General features: G+C 38.0%; 1 protein-coding gene across 3 annotated transcripts in view; it reads left to right on the forward strand.

The window, feature by feature from the left end:
* Positions 1-24,007, forward strand: part of srrm3 (serine/arginine repetitive matrix 3) — a 124,295-nt gene that overhangs the window by 89,639 nt on the left and 10,649 nt on the right. For 2 of the 3 annotated variants that reach the window (XM_037533370.1, XM_037533371.1), the window contains exons 4-10: positions 3,665-3,793; positions 6,690-6,770; positions 9,966-10,034; positions 15,395-15,430; positions 15,617-15,667; positions 15,962-16,069; positions 17,000-17,177. In XM_037533370.1, the coding sequence (XP_037389267.1) occupies positions 3,665-3,793; positions 6,690-6,770; positions 9,966-10,034; positions 15,395-15,430; positions 15,617-15,667; positions 15,962-16,069; positions 17,000-17,177 (652 nt within the window). The remainder of the gene's footprint in view (positions 1-3,664; positions 3,794-6,689; positions 6,771-9,965; positions 10,035-15,394; positions 15,431-15,616; positions 15,668-15,961; positions 16,070-16,999; positions 17,178-24,007) is intronic. The other variant, XM_017714884.2, reaches the window with a different exon arrangement.

Raw genomic sequence — 24,007 nt, forward strand, 5'->3', positions numbered from 1 at the left:
TCCGTGTATTTTCCATACTTTTTATGTATAAACATGGCACACATGCAAAAGATGAATTTTTGCTTCCCATAAATCAAAACAAGTAATGAAAATGATTGTGCCCACAGTCTTGTTTCATTTTGGTTTATGAAAAGAAAAGAAATATTTTCACTTTTGCCATGTTTATGTCATTATTTGACATTAAAACTAATGGAAACCTGATGATACAGAATGTAAAGCAAATATACAATCCTGGGGAAAAATTACAAAAATTCAATAAATAAAGTCAACCTAAAATCTACCAAAACATTTTCAGAGTTAGTGCAAGTGCCTTTCGTATAAAGCATGCATTTTCATACACAACGTTTAAACAAAAATCTTGTTTTTCTATCATTTTCCATCAAAAATGTATTGATGCCTGTGTATAAGTCTTAATCAAAACATTAAATATTATCCAATCAGATATGAATCAAAGGACATTATAGAATTAACCAGTAATATCAAGCGTCATCTCTTCCTCCCACCACCCCACCTGTTGTCGAGAGAAATATGTACTGGGAACCCAATACCCAATGAGATTTAAGTGAAAATATGTTTGACATTTTTAAGTAAGTTTTAATTTAATAGAACTATCTTGCTTGTTCTGTTTAAACATTTTAAACAAAAAAGGGATAAAATGCTGAAACACCCAACAGAAAACGACTTTCCTCTCTGATATCTAGGTAGATACAGCCAAGCAAGCTCTCCCATTGGTTAGGACTTAAGGAGCTGAACTGAAGGCATAACAAGTCAGATTAACTACTAAAATAACTAGGAGGTCACAGTGACAGTTGACAGTGACATTTAGATTTACAATGGGTGAGACCAATGTACCAATGACCGCTGGGACAGGCTCCAGGACCTCCCCGCGACCCTGAGAGAGAAGTGCCTTAGAAAATGTGTGTGTGTGTGTGTGTGTTTATATTATATTTATATATTAATCAGTAACTACAGGGACTTCAAACTGGCTGAGCTATTCTTAGGTTATGGAAGAGTACAATAAAACTTTGTGTGTGCATGAAAAAACATTCATTTGAATTGTTGTTAGCTTACCGCTAACGTACTACCACAATCCCAATGGGCTGCTAGCCAAAATTAGCATTTATTTTTTCAGTTTGACATTCATGCGCCATCCTGGAGGCCTAGTTCTAACAGGTGTGGATCTGTGCTAAAAAAAAACATCAGAACAGAAGGAAGATGTGTTGCGATTTCCATTTCGAATTGACTTTAAAGCTGTTTATCTGAGCAATAAGCCTTTATTTCTCAAAATACATTTAAATCATAATAAAGTATTGCTTCTTTTACAAAAAAACCCACAAATGTGGCATGGATTCAAAGCTTTTACCACAGAATTTTTCTTTTCTTATTCTACAAGTGAGAAGAAATTCAACATAATATGAGAGCAGGCATATAAAAGCATAGCTATATGCTATGGACGACCTAGGGATGTTGAAGCATTTGAAGATTTGTGAAGATCTATGAAGATTTGTCTTTATGTATTTATGGAAAAGACTTTAGTGACTGACTTCTATTGCTTGCTAACTACATTAGCATTGTGTAGCAGCAAAATCTGGACACCAAATGTGTCTTGTCTGATCAATTACATTTGATAATTGTACAAATTAGATTTTTTTTTGCAGAACCATTCCTTTAATGCACCCCCAGTGAAGTGTTATTGGTAGAACCATTAAAATGACTATTCTAAATGCAGCTTTTATCCCGTTTCAATGAAGCAGGAGTGAAGGAGTAAAAAGATGAAGAAGATGAAAGGGTCCCGACTCCAAAAGGAGTAAAGCCTCGGGCTAAAGCCTCAGGCCATGCAGCGAGGTTGTTGGTTTTAGCATCGCTTAAGAAATCCCACCAATGGCAATTACTGTATGGAGATTAGTAGGCACATAATTGCAGCACTAACGGGACTATGTGGCTGTAGTGACTGTGGAGGGAATTGACTGGCACTGGGGAGCGTGATGGGGCAGATCATGTTGTTAATATGCAAAAAGAGCTTAATGCATCTCAACAGAGCACGCACACACAGACACTTTGTTACAGAACCTGTGCAGATGGTAGGAGCCACCCGCTAATCCTCTTTCTGCCCCTGCTTGCAGTACTTTAGTTCACAGGTGTGCACATGTCTGTACTAATCACTGGTGTCTCTAGAGTCTCATGAATCACAGTGTACGATACATAATATTGTGTGGAAGGCAGAGTCCAGTTTTCATTTATTTAGTTTCTAGCCAAAACAGGCATTAAGTACAAGTTCTATTTCTGTCTGCTGAAAGGTACAAAAATGATTGAAAGTAATAGAGATAACGGTACTGGTATCGACTTAATGGTGGATTGTGATAAGCAGAAAATGCAACCAACTGCAGTGGAAGAATAGCCCTGCAGATTTCTTTGGAAACTGAAAGCAGCTCTCTTAGAAAGAATAGAAATTGTAATAAAGGCAAAGAGTGGACATACTAAAGACTGAAACAACTGACATTATATTTAGCTGCGTTCACATTACAAGCCTCATTGCTCAAATCTGATTTTTTGCTTAAATCCAGTCTCTCTGACTGGATGGTTCACACTGGTCTAGGTAAGTGATTCAAATCTGTCATTAATGTGAACAAACAGGCGTCCTGAGATGACCCGCATTTGCACATCCAACTCAATACATAACAACTCTCAGCTGATCTGAGCGTCACATTAAGGTCCCAGGGCCACGAATCCGAAATGTATCCGATGTAGGACTGCATATGAAAGTGTCTCAGGTCGGATCAGAAAAAATGTCCACACAGCCCTGAAAACATCAGATTTGAGTCACCTTAGGGCAAAAAATAATGGATTTGTACCACTTCAACCTGGTAATGTGAATGTAGTCTTTGAGTCTTTTGTGTAATTTTCTGTTAGTGTATTATTATATAGAATATGTTTTGATTTCTACTTTTTTCTTGACACTGAAAAATGAATATCTTGTAATGGCATTGTGACTGGGAAGTGTAAAACTTTTGAAGGGAGAAGAAACTTTGAAGATCTTACATAGTTCACTTTGTTAGAAACACTAGGCCTCATTCATAAATATGTTCTTAAGTTTTTTCTTAAATTTGTTCTTAAGAAAGGTTCTAAGAAAAAGTCTACATCAGCATGTTCTTAAACTGCGTGTGTACATACTGTTTTACCTAAGAACAAATGCCTAATACAAGAAAACATTGTTGAATGTCGAAATCTTTGGAAAATCTGCATAAGGAATTTCTTCTTAAGAACATTTGGTGAATGAGGCCCACTGACCTACATCACTCACTGACCACTTCATGAGCTCCACCTACCTTATAGGTCCACTATATAGGTGTACATTTACATACTGTAGCCCATCTGTTGTCATACTACCCTTTAACCCACTCATATTGTTCCCTTTTATATATAGACAAGTATACAGTATAGTGAAATGCTATAGTGTGTGCCATGTAGTGCGAAGTGCAGCAGGGTAACACTTAACATACCATTCATACAGTACCTGGCAGTGTGAACAGCACACAAGACAAAAGGCATTATAAACATTAAATATTAAATAGGTAAGCGCATAAATTGTTTCACTTTCTAAGCGGTAAGTGTACTGTAGCAAATAAATGTTTACAGTTATATTATCTTTGCTCTATAATCTCAGGGTCACCGTGTTGCCCCATGGTGATGAAGAGGATGCTGAGGGCCGCGCATTTGCCGATGGCTACGAGGAAGACTACGGCTGGCAAGGAGATTACTACGATCGTGATTCTGTCGCCCACGATGACTACAGGTAAGAACAGAGAACATATCATGGCCTCTGCTCTGTGTGCCTACACAGAAGAGAGCAGGAGAGAGAGAGGATCGCATAAGCAGCTACATTCTATAGAGAGGGAGTCAGAGTTCAGCTCAGTATTGCTGTGTCGACTAACACCCCCAGGAGTGAGTTTGCAGTAAAGCAGACACAGAAGTTTATGCAGGCAGCACATAATGAACAGAAATTAGCAAACGAGAGAGAGAGAGAGAGAGAGAGAGAGAGAGAGAGAGAAGGATGAAATATTGGTAGAGGAGATCACAGGAGGGCTGCACTACATGGATTCTAGTATTTGTAATTAAGTTGCTACATATTGCAGTTGCAGTCAGAGGTGTAAACAGTAGTCTAAACACACAGTCAAGTGAAAGTACTGTTAGTGATAGAGATAGATTATATATATTATTAAACACAGTTATTCCATTTTTTTTTAAATGGTGTAAAAGAAGCTTTCAGATTTCTTTACAATGGGGGTGATGGGAACCAGAATCACTGATGTGAACAGCGCTGACTGTCATATGCAAATGTTTGGGCACCCTTGGTCAAATTGTTTATTTTAAAGTGAGCACACCGTCTTCAGAGAATGCATTTCTGCACTTTTTTATGTGCCCTTACTTACTAATGTGCATTTCACTGAATTTAACATATTGAGGAAACACAGAAAGTGGCCTGTACCAAAGATCTGGCACATTTTTCATTTGATATGTTTTTTCCCATATTAAACTCAGCAAATAAATAGAAATTATGCTCTAAGACGTGCGGAGAATAAGAAACGCCATATTTACATTTGGTCCATATAGAAGATGCTTTTCACTCAAAACATTTTTAAAAACATGGAGTCTGTCCAGTGGATGCATAAACTTTGTTTTGATTGCATACATATATTTTATTTTATTTATATATGTATTATAATATTGTTCCTTGATATATTAAAATAATTTACTGTTTAAAAGCAATTATATAATAGTTAGTTTCAACCACAAGCTGATTGGTTGAGAAGCGTTCTAACTGTGATGTTATTTCGCCATAACATAACAGGTTTTTCCACAAACACTGTATCACTCCACTGAGATGCCGTTGCTAAGCAATGACTTTGATAGGAGATGCTCAATCTATATTTCTGTTTGTACACAAACATAAAATTGATACTTTCAAGATCACATTTGACCGACAGCTGATTTGGTCAGACTCTGAAGATGAGACTACACTGACTTCCCAAACTGTCAGTTGGTCTGTGTGGATCTGGAGAACAAACTGCCGGCTGTGCAGTGAGTGGGCAGAGCTCGTTACTGTGACATAGCAACAAGCTGCTTTTTAAGGAGCTATAATTTGGTAGAAGGAACTGCAAACATCAAAACATATTAAACACAGCGTTCACGGCCCAATGTATTAATTTTATTACTGTATTTATTCAACTGTTATATAAAAGCAATGGAACGCTCAAGGTTGTGTGTTATTGCAAGTAACATCACAGCTGTGATGATCTATGGCCACCAAATTACAGCTGTGATGTTATTTTGCGATAATACACTCCCTTTCGTGTTCTCTTGCTTAAATGGATAACAGTACATTTTTTTACCTGTAGATACATGTTCACTCACATCTCACACAAATGATCCATATATAGATATTTGATACTTACATGTATGTATTTGTACAGGTAAGTACTGTATATGCCTGACCCTTTATGATATACATGCATTTTTGGCCACATATCAGATTTCTTGGGTGCCTAACCAGTCCTAACTAGTCAACTAAGGCCTAACAAGTTCTGAGACTTTACAACTGGAAGGGTGCCCATACTTTTGCACATGCCACAATTGCTCATTTCTGTTTTTTTTTTTTAGTCAAAGTATTAGCAAAATTAAAGTAGCCTTAGTTTTTTGTTTAGAATAATTTGCTATAGAGGTTGTGTTTACTTTTTTCAACGCATATATTTAAACAAAATGTCTGTGCAGTGCATGGGGTCCCTTAGGGTCTATTGTTAGAACCAACACTACACACCTCAGGCTCTTTATTGCATTTAAGTGCATTTAATATGAAAAGTAAATACATTTAATGTTTACGCTTTAAACATAATTGAATATATACTAAGTGTATTATTTTTGAACAACATAAGACAACTTAAGTTATAATTAAGCTATAACTAAATATTTAATCACTGTACATTTTTATAACTCATATGTTATAAAAATGTCAACTGTCCTTTGTGTGAAAATCTCATAATAAATGGACCAATAGAAATTCTGTAAAATCATTTGGAATAAAGCATTTAACGTTAACTTACATTAGAACATTTGTCTTCTGCTTCTTCTATGAAGTTATTATTTTGGGGATAACATTTTAAACATCTCTAGACAGCAACAATATATAAAATACAGTTGCAATTTTGAGTGTTTTAACCAACCTAAGTTACACTTGAGCAGATGTATATATGTACTTTGTAGGTAGTTTTGTATATATATGTTTTAAAAACCCTACTGAATTTACTGATACAATTAAGTGCTACTCATTGTGTTGTACTGTAACTAAAATGCACTAAAAGTATGTACTAATGTGTACTTTAAAAGCCCTTTAAAATAAATAAATGATGCTTAAGTTGATAAAAATTAAATTTAGTTACGTTTAAGTACGCTTGAGTATGTTAAAATATATTAAGTATGTATAAGTAAGTATAAAATACATGTAATAACATGTAATTATGTCAGCAAAGATTTGTCCTTCAGTTCCATTTTGGCTGTAATTGTGTGGATGTAATACATTTTCTTAATGTAATAATGATGTACACATTTCAGTCACATAAACTGAGAATGTACTTATTTCATTTTAGTTAGTGTACTGCTGCTTGTCCTTCACTCTTTTTTTCTTCCCTTTCTAGCAGAGCCAAGAGGAAGTCCAGCAGTTCGCCCTCTCCTGCCCCAAAGAAAAGAAAGAAGAAGAAAGGCAGAAGACATAGCCGGTCAGCCACTTCACCATCACCTTTCACTTTTGAGTACTTAAGTAATAAAATGAAAGTAGATGTAGTTCGTAAAGAGAAAAAAAAATCTGTGTAATATTACATTTTGAGTAGAATTAAATCATCATACTTTTACGTTTCACCTTATTAACATACATTTTAATAGCCATTACAGAGCAAAATTTGCATTTCAGCTTCTAAACTAGCTAGGAGAAACTGGTTACAAATGCAGTCAAAGCATAGCAGTGTCAGTTGTTATCTCTGTTCAATTTCAGAAGTGTTTAAGAAATCATGAACTATTGGATGTGCCTCCCGAAACTTGGAAATCACCACTTTTCACACTTACTTATTTACACACTAACACAGCTTCCAATCTGAGGAAAGATGTAAGAAACAAATAGCTGACTGGTAAACCAATCCTGCCTGAATAAATACTGTGTTTAGTATTTCTTACTTTGGTATTTTAGGATAACAAGCATGATGTGGCTTTATTAAACTTAAAGCTTCTGCTTAGATACATACAGACATCTGCCAAAGTTTGAACACCCCTGGTCAAATGATCATGAAGTGAAAATAAGACAAATAACACATCTTCTAGAGTGAGCACACTTTAAAATGACACTTTTCTGCTCATTTTAGTGCACAATCTCTGTTGCTGAGTTTAACATATTGGGGAAAAAATTAAATATGAAGTGCGTTTTCTGTAGAGGATTTGTTCAATTTTTTCACTTAGAAAATCAGCAAAACATATACACTCTTGTGCAAAAAAGTGGGCCAATCCCAAAATGTCAGGCATTTAAGCATATAAGCTTTTAATATTCTTAACAACAAATCATTAAACGAACAGATGAAGTAACTTATTTTTTCCATTTTTTACCATCAATAAAACTATTATCTTTAGAGCTTGGCACATTTTTTGCAGGGAAATACAGTTTGACCACTAGAACCCAAACTTTATGAGAGAACTTTATGTTCTGAGTGCTAATTTAGTTAATGTAGCCTAATGTTCAAACTAATGAACCTTGTGCCTTTGACATTATTTAAAAAATGTGTAGTTATTAAGCATTCGCAGAACATACTCTCACTCAAAGGGGAATTCCATCAATTCCAGTCACTGAGATGTAAACAAAGTCATTCAAAGTGGTAAACCGGTGCATTGGTGAGAAACTTGCTGACAGATTTCTTTGCATTGGTGGTGATGGGAACCAGGAGTCATGCTGTCTACAGTGTAATTCTACCTATTTTTTTTTGTATCCAAAATCAAAAGTGAGCCTTGACATTTCGTCTGACTTTTTATTTATAATGTTGATGATTATAAAATCTGAAAAAAATATTTGTTCTTTAGGGACTGTTTTGCAATGGTTTTCAAATGTGTTTTAGGCCACAATCGTCTCAAAACTATTAAAACAGTGAATCAGGTATCGGACAGCATGTTCATAACCATTTCATGTTATTACTTTGTGTGAGGGAACTTTTTGAGTCATTAAACCTTTCAGATTTCTGATTCCTGTCACCACCACTGGGAGCCATTCTGACTTGTGTTTCTACAGAATGGGGCATTTCACATCAAACCACTCTGCATGACTGTTTACATCTTCATCATACAAATTACGCAGATATTATGAGAAAACAGAAATTGCCCTTTAAATTGGGATTTTCAGCTGCTGGTTTTGTGTTTGCAAAAGCTCAGTTACATGTCAAGCAGCATTGCGGTTAAAGTCCCAGCCGTATAGGTTTATTTTGTGTATATGCTTATTTAAAGTCCGGAGTTAAGACTTGGCTAAGCGCTGCATTTGAGTGGCACATTTGCGAAACTGTGCTGCGTAGTTACAGCTCCGTGAGTGACAGAATCGAGACTGTCTGAAGGGAATTTTTGTAGGAAGTGAAAAGGGGAGCCTGGGAAATCAAGGCAAGGGAAGAGAGAGCGAGAGAGAGAGAGAGGGAAAGGGAGAGAGAGAGAGAGAGAGTGAGAGAGGGAGGGAGAGGGAGTGAGAGAGAGAGAGAGAGAGGGAGAGGGAGAGAGAGAGAGAGAGAGAGTGAGAGAGACACTGTTATAAGAAACAACCCAGAGAATTACAGTAAGAGTAGAAGAGCAAACTCAAGTGGCAATAAAGAGTAACCATGACAAGCCTGAAAGTCACAATAGATTTTGTGAGATTACACAGAGCCAGACCAGTAACTTCAGGCAGTTCAGATTCAAAAAGACGTTTTAGCACAGGTGTAGAAAAATAATCTGAAATTACATGTCACATTAATATTTTTGGTTACTTTACATACCACAGTGATTTATACAATGTGGATGTAGATTTAAATAATACCAACTAGATACCTGACAGTATTGTAGATATTTTATTGAAATTTTTCAAGTATTTTGGGTACAACATGACACTATTTTTGCCTGTTATATATGTATATCTTGTACAACCCCAATTCCAATGAAGTTGGGATGTTGTGTACAACAAATAAAAACAGAATACGATGATTTGCAAATCCTTTTCATCCTATATTCAATTGAATACGCTACAAAAACAAGATATTTAATGTTCAAATGGATAAACTTTATTGTTTTTTGCAAATATTCACTCATTTTGAATTTGATGCCTGCAACACGTTGCAAAGAAGTTGGGACAGGGGCGTGTTTACCACTGTGTTACATCGCCTTTCCTTTTAACAACACTCAATAAGTGTTTGGGAACTGAGGCCACTAATTGTTGAAGCTTTGTAGGTGGAATTCTTTCCCATTCTTGTATACACACACACACACGCTTAGGAGTTGGAACATGCATCATCAGTGAAGAAAACTGGACAAGAAACTGTTCTCACTCCGTTGAAATCACATATTTGTCATGTTCAGGTTCATGTTCATGTTTAATGCAGGATTCACATAATGAAAGTAATATTCTTGACTTATTAAAGGTAATACCTTCTGATGAAACTTATTTTGTCCATTCATATAGCTATGACAAATATGATACACAAAAAATATACAAACTAATATGATTAATCGGAATTCATTATTTGCATTTTAAGCATTTTTCTACAGCTAAATTGGTTTTATCAAAAAAACAGTGATTGTGGTGTTTTGGACAGTGGTGCATGTGTGCCTGAGGGGATGTATTTTGTTTGTCTTTGTGTGTCTATGTGTGCACACAGTAGTCTCATCCCTCTGTTTCCTGTCTCTTGTAATCTGATCCACAGAGTTGACAGCTCCTCCCCCACTCGGAGAGGAAAGAGGAAGAAGAGCGGCAAGAAGCACAAGAGAGACAGGTGTGTGTTTATGTGTCTGTGGCCATTTACACAAGTAAACCTTACTTTACTTTTTTTATTTACTTTTTTTCTTCTTTTTTTGGACATTTATCAATTCTAACGGCCTCACTGCAGGAATACTGTGTCGAGAAGGAAGACAGAACAGAAATCTGTTTTTCTGCTAAACCCAAATGACTTTATTTGTCTGGAAATACAACACAAGACTAAACTAATTCCACTGCAAGCTTTCTAAGACTGCGCTGAAATACAGGCCAGCTAGGTTTTTTGAGAAACGCTGTCTCTGATAGGAAGTGCTTTGGCTGACAAGCAAAACAACCAGTCACAGAATGTTTAGCATGCTGTGTTTGTAACAAAAACAAACTCGCAAGTACCAGCTGGTAATCACACAAGGATTTCTTGCTTACTTGATTAACGTCTCAAAACGGTTAAGCAGGATCGTTTTCTGGGCCTATGTATGTAACTATCTATAGCTTCTAGCATTTAGATTTCTGTTGGACTGATGAAGCCAGTAAAGCCCCGATAATCAGAGCCAGTTTAAGTCCTATATGACAGCTGAGATTCTAAGAAGTGTGATGATTTTAGTGGGCAGTGTACATCAGACAGATAGAGCAACTCTGTTGGCAGAGTGCCTGAGACTGAAACTGGAATATAACAGAACACTCTTCGCCAGTGCACACCTCATACGTCAAATCACAGCTTCTGCAGTCTCAGCCTCATGAGGGCTCAAAACTAAAATGTACTTTACTTACAGCTGTACAGAAACCCTTTTCTGACGTGGAACAAAATCCACTCTTCTCCACTGCAGCACTACACAATCAAACATAACTAATGTAATAGCTAGCTAACACAAAATCAGATAGATTTGAATGATTTTAATGATCGAGGTACATTGCATTCATTTACACTAACATCTGCTTAATTCTCAATATGTAATTCATTTTGGTACCGGACTCGGTATCAGTGAGAAATGAAAAATGTACTTGTACTCCTACTCTGTCTGAAGTATCTCCACAAAGGTAGCTTTACAGGAAAAGGCAAAATGGTCTTAGTTTTCAATGTAAGTTAATGTAATGTAAATTTTTATTACAGGTGATTTTGTTCATCATTAATTTTCCATTTGCATTTTAGTTCTTATTCTAGTTTGAGCCAAAAGATGCAAACAAAAGTTTTAAAATGTACAATAACAGTGATGATGTCCACCTTTCTGAATCCTTCTGTTCTAACTGGGCTTGTTGGTTTTATGTATGTTTTGTTTTATCTGTCTTGCGGTATTAGTTTCCCTGCATTACTGTGGTACAGGGTGAGATTCCTGTAACAGCCTCGAGTGTTGGCACCCTTTATAATATTACAGTTTAAGTGTGCAGTCAGATGTGTATATCAAGTATTTTATAATGACCTCGGCCCCATTTAAAACCGAATATATCCATTCTATATTTACCAATTTAGAGCTTATGAGGAGATGATAAAACGCATGCGCATGTCAAAGCAGCATCGGAAACTCGTTTATTCAATGTATAAAAGAAGTTCTGCAGAGAGAAGATGGCAGTTCATCCTGTCGTTGGTCTGTTTAGACGTCTTTGGTCTTTATTGCCTTCATACTTCAAACAAACCACACCAGAGTTGAAGCAAACCAAGACCGGCCTGCTCAGTATGCTTGTTTGGTGTGCACTGGAGTCTTGAATGACTTTCTTGAATGACATTCTTACCTGCTCTAACAAACCACACTAACAGAGCAAGCACACCAGGATTCCTTTTAATTGAACCAAACCTGCCAAGTGTGAATGCACCCTAAGAGACATTAATAATAGAAGCCAGTGGGCTTTTCTGTGTTTTTAAGTAGAGGGAGACTATTGTTATTGCCTGTTAACTGATGATATGCTGTAGATTATTTCTTAAATTCCTTCCTGTTTAGTTTACTTTATTCTGGCTTTTTTTATTATTATTATAATCTTTTGTGATTTGATGAGCCTGAGAGAATGAGAACTGTTCAGCTGATGGTAGGCAAAAATAGCCCGTTTTTGCCAACCGTCAGTGTGAGCATCACACATTTTCATGCAAAATAATAGCATCTGCTAGGCGAAAGCTTTTTTTGGCTTCATGAAATATTTATGAGGCTCAAAATCAGCCTGAAATATAGGTTTTACTCCTACATTACATCGCACAAAGCTCTCTCATAATAACCTTAAAAAACAGGGTGTCAGCATTGAAAGAGAGAAGAGAGGCTGTCTCTCTCCCTCCTTCTCTCTATCTTCCTCGCTCGCTCTCTGACATGAACTGGTTCCTGTAAAAATTCGCACGCCGCGTGACCTTCAGAGGGAGAAAAATGAGCCTTTCTCCAAATTACCCACAACCCTCCCCATCATTCTCTGTCACACCCCTCCTCCACTTCTGTTCTATCTCTCCCTCTCATGTTGCACTGGAGTTACACCGGCCCGCTAGTCTCGCTTATACCCCCCTAATCAATTATGGATTGAGAGCGGAGAAGAGAAAAGAAGAGAGGAGGACGAGTCCCGAGAGTCAGATATCCTAGTGGAAGAGTGGAGACAGAGGGGTGGAAGATTGTTATGACAATTTGTGACTGGCCCAGGTTTGGCTTACACTGACCATATAAAATGACCATGTATGGTCAGTGTATAATACGCTTACACAATGCAGGGTTCCTACTGCCCTCTTTCTGCAACAGAACATACTGCAGTTTGCAGTAGATTAAAAACATGTTGTAATATTATATTTGATAATGTTCATGTTTGTAGCTCTTTGAAACAAGCAAATACCACATTTGTGTTTGTAAGTAGGGCATATTTTCTGTTTGAATTTGATGAATTTGAGTTTATTGTTGTGCAGTCTTGTGCTATTAAAACAAAATCCAATCTTTTCCATGTTTTTGAATTGAAACAGTTTGAAAAAGTCAAAGGTACAGACTCCAAACTGATATATGGGTTGAAAACAAAATACCCGTCTTAAATTATATACATTTACAGAGTATATATCCTGGTGGCTATAAATAAAGGGAGAACAGCAAGGGTCCTAAAACAGAGCCTTGTGGTACACCGTATTGCACTCTTCTATGTACTCCTCATTTATATTTAGCAGTTGGCAGCAGTGTGTTAACATTATGGTGTTTTAGGTTCTAATTCACCAGTTCAATATATATCGCTCAGATCCTAGTTGATATAGAATGTAAACTGAATGTAAATGTAACTTACATAACAATGTGTATTATGTAACAGTTCTATTATGTAGTGATGTTATCAAATTTAAACTATGTAAAAATGACACTAATATTTCTAGAATTTTAATGACTAATTGTGCTGATTAGTAACCTGTTACAACAAAAACTTCAGGCCACACAACAGCTTAGTGTATACAGTTACAGTGACCTTCTTTTGTTCTTTACTTGCACTGCTCAAAACTCAGTTTTGTCTCGCTTAACTGTGTAGGATGGGCCACCAAGTAAGATAGAATGCAATTTTCTTTTCTCTGTAAAACATGTCTTTGTGTGTGTTTTTCTTTCTTGCATCATTGAATTTTAACTTTTAAGTTACCACCCCATATAAAACATACTGTTCTCTGACAGAACAAAGGAGGGCGAGGAGACAAAGAGGCTGGAGTGGAAGTAAGAGAGAGAGCGAGACAAGGAGGAATTAAAGGAAGAAGGATGTAAATGTTGCTGTTTGTACGCTCCTCTCTCTCTGTCTCTGTCTCTCTGCAGAACAGCAGGAGGGCTGCAACAGTACTTTCTCATCACCCTGTGGTGCCCTGACAGCTTTATTTGAGTTCTTTCCTTCGCACTCCCTTTCCTGCAGAGCCTCATACAGAGAACATGACTTGCTTTGGCGTTTGGGTTCATTGGTAGCAGCCTCACAAACAGCACACGCAAAAAAACACATACGCTACAAGTACAACCAGCAGCAGGAGAGCTCCCAATTACTTGGTCATTTTTACACTTCCCAACAGCATCAGGTACATATGCCGTCAGAAAAAGCATGGTGCACAGGTACAAACAATATAAATATACCCTTGACGTACCAACATGGTCATTAATGTGCAGTTAGTACTGAAAATAAAACTACTGAAAATAAGTAAAATATACACATCAAATTCACCCAGTTTTTCACTTAGATCCAAATTTTGCTGCTTTAGTTTAGAACTGGACCTAACATTGCTAAGTAACACTAGAACTCAAAGTCAAATAGTCCAAATGATTTTATAAAATACACCCCGACAAAATTTATCTCAACCTACACAAACTGTATCCAAGTCTTCAGGTTGTGCAGACTTGCTGATGTGGTTTAGAGCAGTGTGATTTACTGTGACCTCTGAAAAAGAACAAAATGAACTTCATCGCTGTGCGCAGTCATTTCAGACAGCACTAGGACTGGTATTCACAAATATGGATTCTTCCATATTTATGATGTTTAGGACACGTCTATGTGACCTTAATGGTTTGAAGAGAGGTTTGAAAAAAGTTCATAAGGTCAAATATTAGAACATTGCATAGGTTGTCTCTAATGTTTTTGTTCAAATACATGCTGTTTGCATTTTACCTACTGTCCCAACTTTTTGGGAACAAGCTTTGAAAAATGAGTAATTCATGTGGATTTTTTATACACCCCCTGACTATTATGTACATTAGCAATATGTGAGTGTTATAAACAGATTAACAGTAAGCAAGGTGTAGTATTGCACAGTAGTCAGAAGCCACTCTTCATTTTTTTATTTCCTGTCAAACCAGCCTTTAAGTACAATTATCCATTTTCAGCATCTGGAAAATAGCAGAAAACTTCAGAAGGTTCAACAACTAAAAATCAAATTATGTAGTGTTTAGTCTGTCCATTGTTGGGTTTATCACAGCTCCCATTGTATTCAGGAGACTTGCTTTCAGTTTATCAAAATAAAAATCACACCTATATTTTCTGCTTTCTGCAATTTGAGTAAATCTAAACACGTTTTTTCAGAAACTTTTGTTTTTCACTTATTTCCCTTGGACTTTGCCCTCCTTTAGTGTATTATCCTGTATAGTGTATTATCCTATATCTAATCCCCTTAGACCAGGCATGTCAAACTGGAGACCTTTTACCCTCATCTAACACTCTGATTTCACTTCATGAAGTCCTGGCTAATCCGCTGATGGGCTGAATCAGCTGTGTTCAATGAGGCCTGCAAGGACTGGAGCCTGACACATGCCTTAGGCATATCTCTGGAAGAAAAAATAACTTATACTGAATGGTCATTTAGAGTTGCACAAAATTCTAGAATTGGTCAGAATTGTACTCTTGATGTTTCTATTAAAGTGGTTTGTGAAAAGTAGATGTTTGAGATTTTGTTCACAGTCTCAAATCTTTCTCTCTCTCTCTCAGGTCTACATCTGGTTCTAGAAGAAAAAGGAGACATAGGTTCGTACATACTCTAATGCCCCGCCATCTCTCAGTGCTAGGGTAACCTGCCCTTGACTACTGTCAGTCTATTAAACAAGTACTCTTTATTATATCAAGTTCAGTTCTTTCATTGTGTTTCTCTTTCTGTGGTAGAGAAACCCAATTATGCTCTGTTTGTTTAAACTGCCATTTTTTCCTCCTCAGGTCGGGCACTCCGAAGAACAAACACAAAGACAAGAGCAAACTGAGAAAGAAGTGAGTTTGGATTCCTCGACCATGTTCAGCCTTAATCAAATATTGAATGTGATCTGTTGATTTTAGATCTTTGAATGACAGATGGCCTGTTCATATTAATTTTCATTTAATTTCTGAAAAGAATGGAATTAATAGAACTGGGTGACATTTTGCCAGGGAGGCATGATTTACACTCATTTGATTTCAGAAATAGCTTTGGCAGGTTTAATAATTTGTGTGTGTATGTGGTCGTGCACGTGTGTGTGTGTGTCTATGTTCTTTTGTCTGCATACGTGTGCTTACGTGTGCCTCCAGGTCTCCAGTAGAGTGTGCCAGCAGGAGGCCTCAGCACAGAGGAAGCTGCTGCAGCTCTCGCAGTGCCTCTGTCTCCTCCGTCGCCAGCATCTCCAAATCCCCCAGCAGGTAAACCCACATGTCCATAAGCCCCTGAACAGGAGGATCAAGCGGCTGAACTTTTATTAGGAAAACAGTAAACATATGCTTTGGTTCCTCTGTTTTAGTCAGTTTTTTTTTACTCAGTTTTCTCCCCAATTCAGTCGTTTCCAAGACATATAAAAGAATAAATAATATAAACAAAGTGCAGTATCTATATAGCAGTAAACAAAAATGTAAACTCTAAGGCTACATCTCAATATTAAATGAACAGAGCATTGTAAGTTCATTTAGTCTGATGTTTTGTTTCTATATAAAGTGTGGCTCTTACTTTCTGGATGAAATATGTGAGAGGGGATTTTCTCACAAGGCTCAATCACTCAGCAAACTGCAGAATCCATAACCAAATAGAGGTGGACTCTGCAACCAAATGCAAGTGCAAATCGGTCTCTTTTAACATCCTCGTAGAGAGAATTATTTGTTTTGCCTGTCCAGAAACAGCACTGAGCAATTGCATAAATTCTGTGAAGGGATGAAGCTGTTGTGTTTTTGTTTTCACCACAAGGCTAAAGTTGGCTTCCTGTTTGACATTCTTATTTCTATTTGACAAAATGTTCCATTCCACCTTAGATGGTGCAGCAGTAACGTAACTGCTACTCGGTTTAAGGTGGAATAGAGGAATTAAATAAGAAACTTTAGATTTGAGTTTCTTCTTGCTCCGGTAACTGACACATTTATGTGATATCTTCACACTATCTACCACTCTTTATCCAGGATTACTGTACTTGACTAGGTAGATTCGAGCTTATGAAGTGATTCTGAGTGAAGATAAGTATTTGTGTAAGTAGTTAGAGTGGATGATCAACGTATGTAGGTCACTCTTTACTATTTTTTTTCTGTATACATGACTGATCTCTTTTCTGTGGATGTTTGAATGACTGGATGCCAAACAATCCACAGGTCGAATCCGAAGCACAGGTCAGACGGACACAAGCCCAGTGGGAGGTCCAGTCACAGTCCATCCCCCTCCCTCGGCCCTGACCACGCCACCTACCGGCAGAACGGCCACCATAGTAACCGAGTGCGGAATGGCAAAGACTCCGGACCCAACCACCTTGATGGAGAGAAAGCGAACGATGTATGTAGTCTCCTCTGTTTCAGTTCTTCGCCCTTCTTTCCTACACTGTTCACTCAAGTCCTCCCACTCACATGGTCTCTTTCTCTCTCTCTCTCTCTCTCTCTCTCTCTGTCTCTCTAACTGCCTCCCATACTGACTTGATTGTTCTTCCTCAGTCGCATATGTGTGAGCTGATTCTTGTTTATTTGTTTGTTTATTTATTTATGTCCCCTGCTTACACCACTTTGGCTCAGTTTTGTGACTATTTTCCATTCTCAGCTGGATTTCATGTTTGTTGGGGTAAGGTTTTTTTTTCCTGAACAGCAGATAATTCTTCTCTTTCTCTTGATAGCAAACCTCAGTTCGTCTCTGTGCACGCTTTAATATTCAGGCTTCATAGCCTGCAGAGGAAAAGATTGGCTGGGGGAATTGGAAATTTATCTAGGGTTCAATTTCAAAGGCACCAGAGTTGTTTAACTTCCTACATTTCAGCCAACAAAGAGCAAAAAGAAGCATATTGTAATCAACTTGGCAACCTCTAGGTTTTCGGGGGTATATGAATCAACTCCCTTTTGAAATTTGATGTAAAACAACAGCGAAGAAAATCATTTTGCATGTCTTGAAGTTAAATTAAATATAAGACAAGGGAAGTGGTTTTTCTGCAGTGTTGTGCAGAAGGTACAAAACCTACTGTGTTGTAAGTTGTGTAGTGTTACCAAAGCTTTAAAAGCAGGCCAGGTGGCGATGCACACTTTGTACTCACTAGTCAGGGATGTAAAAGAAATCTAGCCATTCACTCACAACACTACAAATTATTATTATTCAGTATAATCAATATCTTAACTGAATGCTCTTTTAGTTTGCTATTTAGAAGCTAGTAAAGAAGGCTTACTGAAAACATCTTCAAACATTCTTTCTCAATAATTTAAGATTTCATTATTTTTTTAATTTTTACTTAATTTTTTATGCTCTACTCTGACAATAAATATTATTTCATTAACCTATTTTTAAAGGGTTAAACATTATTTAGACTTTTATTCAATATGAGTATCCATGATAAAGCTTAGACAACCTTAGCTTCAGAATCAGTCACTACACTGTCAATGCCAGTCCTGTGTCAAGGAAGGTGCAGTCGCAGAATAACTCATTCAAGTTACCCAAGGACAGGCGTGACGGAGTAATTGAGGGATGTGCCACAGAGCGCCGTGCCAAACCGCTGACTTCTCTCAAGATTACCTCGACAGAATCCACCGGCTGTAAACCATGCTTGCTGCTGAACGGCTGCTGCCTTGTGCGATGACGTAAATCACTGCAGATTAAATCCGGTAGATTGAAATTTCAGTCGCAGTCAAGTAGCTCAGAGAAGACAGAGCGCTGCCCTCAGAAGAAAAGAGTTTAAATGCTGTCAGGGCACAGCCATCTTTCTTCCAGTTTGTTGCCTCCGCCCTGGGCCGTAATTCCCAACTTCGGACAAACTTTGATGAGGGAAACCAGAGTGCAGACAACTAGAAAAACTGACCCGCGCAATAAAGCTGTACATGTCAGAATTCAGGGTTTTTGCAGCCTTCTCTGCTTTTCAAGTTTGTGAAAGTTTAGGATGGGCTTTCTTTTATTCCAGTGTAACTTCAAGGGGAAGTATAAAAGGACTGCAAGAACATTTATACTCTTTAATAAAAGTGAGCAAGTACCCCGAATGTGCAAGTGAGGGAAAATGTGCAGTAAACATTCACTCTGCGCTTCATTACAGACCTACCTTGTGCATCCACTCACTGGCTGCTTTATGAACTGAACCTACCTTACAGGTCCACCATATAGATGTACAGTTACATTGTAGTGTGTCTGTTGTTGTACACAGTTTGTCAGCCTCTGCCGAGTTTTGTGGAGTCTGATATAATTTTGTAATAAGAGCACAAATTACTAGAGGTGTTCCCTCTAAAATCCCCTTGCAATACTCTACTTTACACTCTAAATTGTAATCGATAACACAAGAAGAAGCAATATATCACTGACCAGCGAAACAGTATTTTTCTGTATTTACAGAACAGTGAACAGTCTCTAATCTGATGCTAACTTACTACTCGTCCAGAGATGCCTTCTTAGACTAGTGTTCACCATTTTAAAAGATTTTTCCTTTGGAAGAGAGGTTTATTTGTAAAGTATGTAATGCTTTTCCCACACACAGCACACATCTAACATGCTTAATTTGTAGTCTTATTAGGGAACTCCGCCTTCACAAGGCACTGTATTCCTCAGTTTGTTCCCACCCTTACAAATCTACATTCACAGCTCCAATAAGGCCAATGCGCTCATGGTTATCTCCAGAAGTGTAATTTCATTGAGAGATCATATCTGGCCTTGCAAGACTACCATTTCCCTCATTTATCTGACCACAGGGCTGCTGTTGACCTGAAATTAAATGGGTGGTGGACTTTTCTCAGCACACCCGTGACACTGATCTGGTAGTAGTATGGTATTTGTGGTTCTAGTACAACTGTATCTGATACAGCAGTGTTGGTGGGGTTTTACATGTCAGTGTCATTGCTAGGTTGAGTGCAGTCCACCACTCAAAATTTGGTCAGACCATGTAAATTGTTCTGCCCACATGCAACACAGTTCTACCTGCTTACATCCATGGGCTGCTGACAGGCTTGGGTTGGTTCATGAAGAGGGCTGAGGAGCAACTATTGCCCTCCTACTTTGAATTCCACCTTCACAAGTAAAAATTTCACTCTCGATTTGTCCCCACCCACATTTTGCCCAAAATTTTTCAAGGATATCTCCAGACTTTGTTGTTGCGAGATCACGCCTGGGCCTTGGAGGCTTGCACAGTGTGTTAAAAGTAAACACAAATGTAAAAAAGTAGAAATTATGGAAGAGCTTAGAATTTTTACTTACCGTTCACTCATTGGTTTTGTGTGTAAAGAAAGCCATTCTGGCAAGGTAGTCTAGGTTGCTGTGGCGACTGCATGTGATCAATCATCAGCACTATTTCAAGCTCCACTCACATTCTGGCTTTGTATGCTTCGTACCCAAAAAGGGTAACCAAATTTAGTACAGGTACTCTGTGAATTTCCCCACTGTGGACTAATAAAGGATTATCTTATCTTATCTTACTCAGATAGTGGAACATTGATAAAATGGCATTGGAAATAAATACAAAATGTCTGCTCACAGATTTGTTGCCGTACCACACGTTGCCACACACCCTGACAGAAACAATCGGTTTAACTGTTCACCAAGGTGGACCTATAAGGTAGGGCTTTCTGTTAAAGTTGTCGATGAGTGTATCCAGGCACCACTGTCAGTAAATATTTAGCCAAGAATCTGATGTCCTCTTCATGATTTGGGAGGAGTTTCCGGTTGCATTTTCTTACCGTAAATATTGGTACCTTAACAGGGTTCCTCCTTGTAGTTTGCATGCATTCTTTTGAGGAGGTCTCATATGCTCTTTCTCTCCTTTTCACTTGCTTGCTTCATCCCTCTCTCCTTTACTTTCTGCCTCTATTCATTTTACGTGATATCTTCCCACCAATAAATGCCCAAACTTTTCTGTCTTGTTTGTGTAAAAGCACTCATATGCTTTGGAACTGGACCAAGTAGGTTAAACTGGGTATGTCTATTAGTTTTTCTTGTCAATACAGTTTGAACACTCATGTTCTGCCGAGTAACATTGTAGAACTCCCCCCTTTTCCTCCAGATCGATCAGAACTTGATGGCTGTCTCTCAAGTGTCCAAAAAGCCCTTCTTTTACTTGCTTCTTGTGGACTACCATTTCTGACCTGCATGTTACCTTCCGGGTGGCAGGGTCACCTCTGTCAGACTGCCCCCTGATGTTGACTGTTTCTCACTTCAGATAAAAAAAGAGAGGTGTTATGAGTTTGTAATTGCTTCTAACTCACCCCATGCACTTTCAGCCAATCAGCTGTGCGGCGTGGTGACCGGTTGGTTGACTGGGAGTGATGGAATTGCAAAGTGTAAGCAGTACGAAACCTTTTAACGATTACCAGTCCCTTATGAGACGGCAGTAGCAAATTCCAACGGATTCTCTTTACCCCATCTTAACACTGACTTTGCTGCTGTAGCACCTAATTTTATATTTCAGTAGCTGTGAAATAACAAGGGTTTTCTACTCTAAATCTCAAATGATTTTATGTCTCCCTAGGCAAATTGAAAACTCGCCACTAATACAATAGGACAATAGGAAGCGTTTAGTGGAGGTGTTACTCTAAAGGGACCCAAGCCATTTAGTATCAGGCCTGACTCAACCCAACACAGCCTTAATGTTTTTATAATGAAACTGATCCTTCTTCCTTTTTCTACCAATGTCTTGCCTGTTTTTGACAATTGCTGAGAGCAAAGAGAGTTCAATGAAGGATAATATGTGCTGTTAGTGCGAAGTTTCCAACAGTGTGACTGGGGTCCCTTTGAAACATGCTGACTTTAGTTCTCCACCGTAGCAGTGACTGCCCTCCACTCGACAACCTCCCCCCTCCCCCTCCCCAAACAACTTCCCACCTCCACCTGTCCATCTGTGGTGTGTGTGCTCTTCTTCTTTGTTGTCCTGACATGCTTTCTGCCCCCCATCGACCGTAGTCTGCATGTTTATTCCCTTCCACGTTTCCTTCCGGCAGGTCCTATCCATGCGACGGGTTTCACCGTCTCTCATTTGACTGTAATCTAGAGCCCCCCGCCCCGCCCACCCTCTTTAACTTCTAATACTACGTGGCTGCACATATGTCCAAGCGAAAAAGACAGCAATCCATGTAGATTTTAGTTTGGTTTCTTTGGTTTTTGTTCTTGTTCATTTGTCCTCATTTTGTTCTGTATGTTGGCCGATTTCGTTTTGGGGTTGTTTTTTTTTTGTTTGTTTGTTTGGTTTTTTGTTTGGGTTTTTTTTTTTTTTCGATTGATTCGGGGTTTTTTTGTCTCCTTCTTAGTTTTATGGTCCAAATTACTTAGCTGGGATACTAAAAAGAATTCATTGTCTTTTTCCCATTTCGCTGCGGAGAACTTTCCTTTCTCCTTCCCCCCCTCCTTTTTTTCTTCCTTTTCTTGTTTTTGTTAATATTGCATACGTGTCTCTGATTGAAATGGAAGGTAGGTAACGCTCTGCCTACGCACGTGGTCTCTATGCAGATGAGAATGTGACAAGCACCCTAGCTTGACTTCAATGTTTTCTCTCTTTCTCTCTCTCTTTCTCTCTTTCTCTTTCTCTCTTTCTTTTCCCTCATTTATTTATCTATGATGACAAAAAAGTTGGCGGATTCATTTTCATTGTTTTCCTTTCTTCTTTATTAGAAATATGTTCTCTATGATTTTTATTCAGTATTTCAGCTTTTATTTCTTTCTTTATTTTGTTTACCAACCTTAAAATCTACCTTTGCTCTCATGCTGAAGTCTTCAGTACACTGCCCTCCCCTCAAGTCCATCTCTTGTCTCCGTTCTTCTTTCCGTTTCGGTAGAATGCATTCATGTTTGTGCCGCATCCCTTTTGTCTCTTGGTGAAATGGTACATTCGTCTTACAGTTTCTTTTCAGTCATTTATCTTTTAAACCTTTTTTAAACTACAACACTATTTTCTTTTGCTTCTGAAGTCTTAGGTTGATCCTACAGTCCTACGTGCATTAAGTAGTAAAGGATGTATTTTTGTTGCTGATGTTAATGTAAAATGTAAAAAGCTTTAGGCTTTAGAGTCCATTCGATTTCTTTATAAACATATAATGTCTGTTTAGCAGGTCCTAATTTTGTCTCAGTGGTGGTCAAGAGGACATTTTGGATGTTCTCTTGCTTAACACAGAGTAATTTTCATTACTAGTGAAAGAAAAATATAAGAGGCCTTTATCAACTCTATGAGGTCCATTATTGCGCTGGTGCAAGGAAAAAGCCTCATCTTACACTTCCATAAAGAAAGAGGAGCCAAAAAGGGAGCAATGGCATAGAAGACCAGATGTTGTTTCCAGTTTGTTCCAATTGATGAACCATTTGCATAAATTAGACATGCAGGTGTGAATAACCTTTTTAAAGTTCTAAATGTACAGAATGCAGTCTGGCGTGTTTTAAAGTCAGTCTGAAGTCTGAGTGAAACACACTATCAGGGAGGGTCTCTGCGAGCTGAGCATTTCACTCAAAGATAGGTGGGGGAGGTTAACCATGATATTATTGATTAATATTGTTTTTTCCCACCCGCTGGTGCACGCTGATGTAATCAAGAATCAGAGAAAGTTTTACAGACCAGGAAACATTGTTATGGTTATATGGTATAGTATGATGGCTCATGGTTTTTATGAACAGGGACACAAATGAATAAGGTGGAATGGTAAATGTTTTCAGGTTGATTAAATAGCTTGGGTTAGCTTAATTTCTTAAAATTATATACAGTCAGAGACCACCCTTCACTTACATCATTTCCAGTCAAAACAAAGCTATTCATTTTCCAGCATCTGGAAAAAAAGCAGAAAACATTTTTTTTTCTATAGAAAAGTACACAGAAACCTCAACAACAAAACACTATTTCTGCTCTGGGTTTCTCGCGTATATACGTTGCCTCCACTCTTTTCAGGAGACTTGCTTTCAGTTTTTCAAAGAAATCTGCAGGGATATTTTCCACACCTCCAAGGTTCAATCATGCATTCTCTGCTTCTTATTATTCAAGTTATCCCAGTCATAGTCACTGATGGTGAGGTCTGGGTTCCTATTGGGTGGCAAGCCTATTAATTTGATAACACCAGCAGCTTCTTTATTTGATGGCAAATTTTCCTTTTACTGAGTAACAGCCTTTTGGCAGCTACACATGCTTTAACACCCATAGTGTTGAGTTGTCTTCTCATGGTGGAAAGATGGACAGAAACACC

This window comes from Pygocentrus nattereri, chromosome 23 (assembly GCF_015220715.1).
Source record: "Pygocentrus nattereri isolate fPygNat1 chromosome 23, fPygNat1.pri, whole genome shotgun sequence".
In the NCBI taxonomy this organism is placed as follows: domain Eukaryota; kingdom Metazoa; phylum Chordata; class Actinopteri; order Characiformes; family Serrasalmidae; genus Pygocentrus; species Pygocentrus nattereri.